The 7,331-nt window shown below is 39.4% G+C and overlaps 1 protein-coding gene across 1 annotated transcript in view; it reads right to left on the bottom strand.

The window, feature by feature from the left end:
- tbxa2r (thromboxane A2 receptor) overlaps nt 1–7,013 on the bottom strand; it is a gene marked incomplete at its 3' end in the record, with an annotated part of 8,107 nt that extends 1,094 nt beyond the window's left edge. Inside the window, exons 1-2 of the mRNA XM_010773377.1 lie at nt 6,789–7,013; nt 1,282–2,146 (exon numbers count right to left, since the gene is read on the bottom strand). Of these exons, the coding sequence (XP_010771679.1) occupies nt 1,282–2,070 (789 nt within the window). The remainder of the gene's footprint in view (nt 1–1,281; nt 2,147–6,788) is intronic.
- Nucleotides 7,014–7,331: the final 318 nt, after the last annotated feature.

Genomic DNA, 7,331 nt, shown 5'->3' with positions numbered 1-7,331 from the left:
CCACGCTCAGGCAGCACCCCCCCAAAGCAGTAAACCTAGGGGAAACACTGCAAGTAGGAACAAGCATGATGGCATGTAGGAGTGTACGTAGGTTGGAGTAAATTCTTCTTGTTGCTTCTACAGTTGTAAACATTATACTTGTCCTCCAGCAAGACAATTAGTGGACTGGTCTCAGGAAAACAGCAGTTTAAAATAACTTGGGTTGTATTTTGTTGTAGCTTGTGCTATTACTTAGTAATGATAACATCTTATTCAGGATAGTAATAGCTAAGATCTTAGATAAAGCAACATCCCTAAACATTAAGGTTTTTCTAAATAAGTTATCCCCATATTTGTTCTTATAATCCAACTATGGCAATAGCAGTAGGTAAAAGTTAAAAGGTTACTTGGATTACACTTTAGCTACACTTTTATTTTCCTTCCCAATACATGTGTGTTTGTGTATTGATGTTGCCATGTTATCAGCAAAGAAAGTTGAGTACAATGTTATATCGGATAGAACCAAAAGCTATAGCTACACAAGTGAAATCCAAGTTGTGATGGAGTTTTACCTTAAAAGGCACTGATTCCACCCATGATCTGAAGCTGAAGCATTATCTCAACTAAGGCATTAAGGGGCTCTCTAATCCAGATCAGAGGGCTTTCAGATCAATTAGGGAGCTGCATTGCTTAGGATAAGTGAAGCATGTACATGGAAAGTGGACAAAAGGAGCTTAGGATCCTTTGATGCCTTATTATGGTTTCAACAATTGAAAAACAGCACAGATATTACCAAGAATAATGAATGACTCCATTACTCAAAGTGCTTTGCAAAATAATATCTGGCTACATTTTAATTGCATTAGTCACCTTATCATTTAGGTTGTTTCATGGTTACTTTGGTCAAGTGTACAGATCAGATCATACATCTGTTTTATTTTAGGGTGTCTTGTGGCTTTCTGGCGGATATTTAAAGACGTTGATAATGAATTTCAAAAATGTGCAAAATGTCAAGATGCTGATCTGTAAACACCAGGACTGAGGGAAGACAAATTCCCTCTTTTGCCTGCAGCTATAAATGGCACATTCCATTGTGATTTTATCACCACACTGTCAAACAGGGAGGAGTGTGAAGTGTGTTTTTGTTCCATCTTTATCTTTTGCCACACAACCAGTCCTTAAAATATTACATGCACACATATAGGGCTCATTTGAAATATTATTCAATATATATATATATATATATATATATATATATACACAGTATATATTATTATTATTGTAAAAAAATGGCGAACTCACCAGAAGGGGGCACCAGCAGTTGGAAGCGATGACCATGATGAGGATGAGCTGAACCATCATCTCTATTTCGTGATCTCTGCGGCGCTGGTTCTTACCCTTTCCGCAGCACACCTTGATTAGCGTCACAATGCTCACCGTGTTTAGCAAAAATGACACAGCAATGCTCATCAACCCGAGCAGAGAGAAGATCAGGGAGAAGGCAAAATCATTCCCCTTAGAGCTGATGTTGAAAAAACACCAGGATCCAGGTATCTGCATGTGGTAGCTCCCGATGCCTGTTAGGGGCAGCAAAGCTATGCAGCCTGCGATCAACCACACCATCAGCACCATGAACACTGTCCGGCTCTTGGGCATGCTGCTGGAGTGTGCAAATGGGTGGTTGATGCCAATGAAGCGCTCTATGGCCATGGCAGCACCAAGCATCAGTGGGCACAGTCCATAGAAGACCATAGACATACCCATGAAGTTGCATAAGTGGCAGTTTGGATCTAAGTTGCGCCAATTAAAGTGAGTGATGTGGTATGAAACCACGATGGACCCGGTGACCAGAAGACCCATGAAGTCAGTAACCACCAGGCCACCAAGGAAGATCATGAAGAAGGAGCGCGAGCGGCTGTGTGTCCGCCGGAAGGACTTGAGTAGAACTACGAAGGCGATTAAATTTGATGTGAGACCCAAGGCGCTGAAGATGGATGAGAAGTAGGCCGAGGCGTTGGGGATGGGCCTGAATGGAGGGCTGTTGATGGAGTAGCATAGTGGGGTGTTGTTGGCAAATGATGAGTTATTCATGATGATCAGCTGGTGTGAGTTCCTCGATTACAGATGACTCAGACATGGAAGGAGGAATTTCATTTCCCTCTTCAACCTCAAAAGTAAAGAAAAAGAGAAAATGTAAACATTGAGACATTCAAAACACATGAAGAAATAGAGACACTTTCTGCTGTGAGAGTGGGCTGGTTTTGTTGCAATTCCAACATGCTTTTGTGGATGTAAGGCTAAATGGTACTTTTCCAACTCTTTATTAAGGCAAGGTGTGTTGCATAACTGCTGGTGCTTGGATTCAATCTTCTACATGCATATTCCTATCTAAAGTAATGCATTGCTGGTCTAGTACATTCTTATTCATTTACATTTCTTGCCATCATTTCCAGTGGTTCAACATTTTATGTACAAAGTATTTGCTAAGATTTGGGAACATGGCTTTTTTTATTTTTGCTTAAACAATGGCTAACATTGAAAAAGGAGTTAGTAACAGTTTAGCCAGATTATCTCAACCACTATTCATTTGGATGTAAATTTGAAAGTAAACGCACCAATGTTGCTGATAAATCCGAAATACTTAAAGAGTATCAAAAGAGGTATTAAGGCTGCTAACTATGATGGACAATAACATGCGGCCATTTACTGTTTTTGTTTGTTTTTTTGTCTTCTGGTCTGATTGTGTGACTGTTACTCATACAGTCTATGCTGTTACTGCTGCTTGCCCTGTCAGACACCTTTTTAGAAGATGTTCCTAGATCGCAATCGTCCTTGCAGGTACAATAATAACCAATACTGACAGACCCTAGTATCTTATACAAGTCTGTTTAAATCAACAACATTTTTTGAGCACATTTTTAGGATGGATATGCAAACCATATAAAGATAGAGAAAAAACATAACACCCACATACTGTACATCAGGCATGGAGAGAGTGACATAGAGACTGCTATAGACAGAGAGTAGGAGAGCTGTCATATCCTGGCAGGAAATGCAGTTATATGAACAGTGCTGACAGTTACTCGAAATAAACACATAGTGTCACAATGGACCTGTGATGCTGTCCCTAGTGCTCTGTCCCCAATATCATGTCTGCCATATAGTCAGACTGTATGATACTGGTGACAAGCTTGGTGCAGTTATGCATTAGGTCAGAAGGTGAAGTGAAATCAAATATGGGCAATAAATAATAATGTTTTCCCTAAGCAAAACATTAGATTGATGGCATATTATAAGGATATTGATATCATCCCGAAATAGGAAGAAATATTAAATGTTTATGTAAGCCTCACGGATTTGCCAATTATGTCTTCACACATCTTTCAATAGTGATCTCAGTACGTCCTGTCTAATACTTAATTTCAAATGTACTATGGATCAAGATAACACTGTAAACTGTGGGTTTAACTTCCTGTGAGCTTCCTAACACTTGTTTCATCAGCCAACAAAAGGTGTAAGGCCACTGTATATCCTGCTATTTAATACTTTTCAAGATACGATCCAAATGTAGAAGGAAATAGAGTGACAGCTAAAGAGAAAAAAGAAAGCAAATTTAGAGGCCATACTTCAGCTAATGAGAAATAAACAAATAAATGGATAGTGTTTGATTAATAAACTGTGCATATATTTTTATTTATGGCTAAAATAGAGTGATACATTTTTGGAAACTATTACATGCTTTGTTCTACGACATAAAAGACAGCGGTGATCCTCTACTAGTAGATTCTTTAAGCTTATTTGTATCTTAAAATAAGGCAGTCACATACAAGTAGCCAAGTAAGACTACCCCATCACGTCCAACACATTGGCTTAGCTGTGGTGACATTAATTCACGACACAAGGAGTAGTTAATGTGTGACTTACATTTGCTTTACATCAGGCAATTGAATTCAAGCTTCCAAAATCATAAAAGTGGGCTCCATCTGGTGATCATCACGGGTGTCATACACTTTTGTTTACAGAGCTTATTTTTGAGCAATAATCTAAAATCAAATACAAAATCCAACAGAGATTGTGTCAAAGGAACCAGTGCGATGCTAACTTGCCGGGTAGCCTACAAAAATGACATTGTCCCTGCAGCACTCTATAGCCCTCACAGTAATTTGTCTGTATAATTGTGACATTTTCCTAAGAGGCAACATTAAATTAAACATTAGGATCTAAAGCTAAAAGCTAACTACACTGTTATCAGGTCCTTCCATACCTTAGACAATACTATAAGGAGACAGTTGGAGATTGGCGCCAGCTCTTTTGTGACCCTAATAACCCTTTGAGTGTGCAATTAGACTAAAAATCCTGTTAGCATCTCAAATCAATATATTGTATCCCATTTTGCTTTAAGGAGGCAGTACAGTGGTTTCCTATTCAAACTAATGGTCAACCACAGACACATAATCATGGGTTGCATGTACTCTATGCAATGGAAAACGCAGTGTGTGTGCAAAATGTGTGGTAAGAGGTTCCTAAACTGAGCATGTGATATTTTTCAGCCACTTAACAGACCAGCCTCCACAAGACACAATTATATTACAGTTACAGTTTGTGGTGCAAACCATTTTTTAATACAGTATACTTGTGGTTGCGAATTATTTTGAGACATCTGTGATGGTGAATGGACTGTACTTATATAGCACTTTATCAGGTCTTTACGACCCCTCAAAGCCAATTGTTCTTAGAAACTAACATTCACACACCGTTGGCCATGCCATCGGGAGCAACTCAGGGTTAAATATCTTGCCAAAGGATACACCTGTAACAGTCTGCTGTACATCGAGTATTCTGCCCTGTATAACCCATCTGTAAAAATATATACTATTTGTTATATTTGTTTGTATTGCAATCTTTTAAATGGGATTTTATTAAAGATATCCCTTAGTGAAAACATTTCTTATGCAATACGTTATCAAGGCAACAGGGACAAATGCACATAGAGGTGATCCATTAGACGAGAGATAATGAAAACGTTTTGCTCTCACTGAGGTGAATAAATAAAACGGAAACTTCACAGCCTATAGGTTTGACTAGGTCTTGCCAAGAATCTCAACTAAAAACACTGAATCGTTTTTTTTTTTACAAAAGTCTGATGTGTATACTGACAATATATTTCTCAAAGGGAGCTAACTGCTTTCTTCATAAATATTGTTTAGCTTGTTTTTAGACAGTAGGTGTTTTTTTTCACAGACTACATAGAACAAGGTTGGATTAAAAAGCATGAAATCCACAACAATTCTCCCACAAGAGCCAAGCTTTGGTTTATATTTCTAACATCATCAGTGGTAGTTGATTAATATGGACTCTAGAATAGATGATGACGTCAAGCATTAGCCATTCATCTCCAGTAAATATTTTGTTAAAGAAAATGTTAAGTTTGAATGAACACTCTTTAAAATGGTGAAAGAATGTTAAATCACTACATTATCGTAATTTAAAGGTGGGGTATGTAATTTTGGAGAAACCAGCTTGAGTGCGCTAGAATTTGAAAATATACAACCGGAAAAAATCTGCCACTTCCTTACAGAGCACCTCCTCCAACACACACGAACACGCACATGGCCAATGAGGGCACGAGATAAATGTGTGCACAGATGGAAGGCTGACAGGCAGGTAGGCCATCCAGGCTAAAATGACTGGTCATGCTTTTTACAGCGCTACGGCTTCCACAGATTACATTTTTCTATATATTTATTGTAAAAGCATTTAATATATTCATTGCTATCGGGATGTTAAGAGCATTCCATGGAATATAAGAAAAAGTGTTTAAATTACATACCCCACCTGGCTATTATTGTCTTTAGTTAATCAGCACTGAACTAGGTGCTGAATAACTTGGTGTTGCTTCCCGTCGATGGGCTAAATTAACTCACTGAACTATGACTTTTTACATCTGATATATAGGCCTAATAACAAATGTAAATCACAATTTGTTTAAACTATGCTCATGGACGCGGGAAGGGGGGTGCTGCTGAGGCCCTTAGCCTGAGGGGGCTGCAGCACCCCTATCTGTTGGCGGAGAGTTGTAACTGCAACACCAAGTTGTGCTTCTTCTGTTGCTCTGCTATAGAAAAGAAGCTCGTCAGTGCAGACAAGATCAGGGATGGGAGTTTGTGAAAGGAGGATTTAACAACTTGCGAAAGGCAGGGGAAAAATCAAGGGAGCATGAGAAGTCCCATTAACACACAGTCCGTCAACAAACTGGCAGCATACAACGAACACCGATGAATGCGCTGCTCTGACAAGCGGTTGCTAAAGACCAAATCACTTAAATAAGACGTTATTATGGGCCGCCCCTCACTACACGCAGATCACGCTGACTGCGAGGCAGACTGAGGTGAGGCAAAATGTGGCTCATTTTGCGGAGGGAGCCTCATCTGAAGCGCAAACGCGGCGCACCTAAAGTGTAAGCGCGCCACAGTTTTGCCGCTGTGAGGCTCCACTAGCACCTCCCGCACCCCCAACTCTGATTGACTTCCCGCGTTCCTATGCTAAAAGATTGCATAATGTAATGCATAATCCATAAAAGCAAATGTAAATTGAATGTACATTTGCAAATAGTTAGCAACAAAACAACAAAAAAGGCATATCAAAGGGGTTGGTTGATTTCAAACAACATATAATCCCTGTGTAAAACAATTCGTACATTGGTGTTCCCTTACTTCCCCTATCTTTTTTAAATGAGACATTTGAGGTGTTTCATGCTTCATAGCTGTTCTTTCACAAGTTAGTTTACTAAGAGATTAAATGGGTCTTACCAGTACAGACGCACTATCAAGTTCCCAGTTCACTTTCACTTTGGAGGTTTGCTCTGTTCCCTTCAAACCATCTTTCTGCACTTGTTAGATAAATAAAGAACCCAATAGTCACAGGAAGAGGAGGGAAACCGGTTGCATATCAAGTCCCATCTGATGTAAATATATTAAGTACAACAGCAGGCTGTTAGCAGGAACCCTTGATCATATCCACTCTCTTCCCCCGCAGCTCAGATACTCATCTCTCCCCCGAAAGTCAGGCTTTCCTTTGCTCAGTTCTCCCCTCCCCGGAAGACAAAAGGGGAAGCGCTCCGGGAAGACTACTGCCATGGTTTAGGCAAGAGAATAAGCAACAGAGAAAATGTCCCCAGGCATACAACTGAATTTTTTTTAGTGTACAAAGGTGCAAATAGGCTTTTTATTAAGTGGGTGCATAGGAGTATTTCCACAAGCTGTAAAAATGTTTTTTCTTAACTTTTGCACTGAGCATATATTTGAATGGCTACAATACTGACATTTGACATTGAGATGTGTCCCAACATTATA

Source organism: Notothenia coriiceps, unplaced genomic scaffold (genome assembly GCF_000735185.1).
Source record: "Notothenia coriiceps isolate Sejong01 unplaced genomic scaffold, NC01 NC01_scaffold00012480, whole genome shotgun sequence".
Lineage (NCBI taxonomy): Eukaryota > Metazoa > Chordata > Actinopteri > Perciformes > Nototheniidae > Notothenia > Notothenia coriiceps.
The sequence above is the reverse complement of the archived record's forward strand: the minus strand, read 5'-3'. Positions and strand labels throughout refer to the sequence as shown.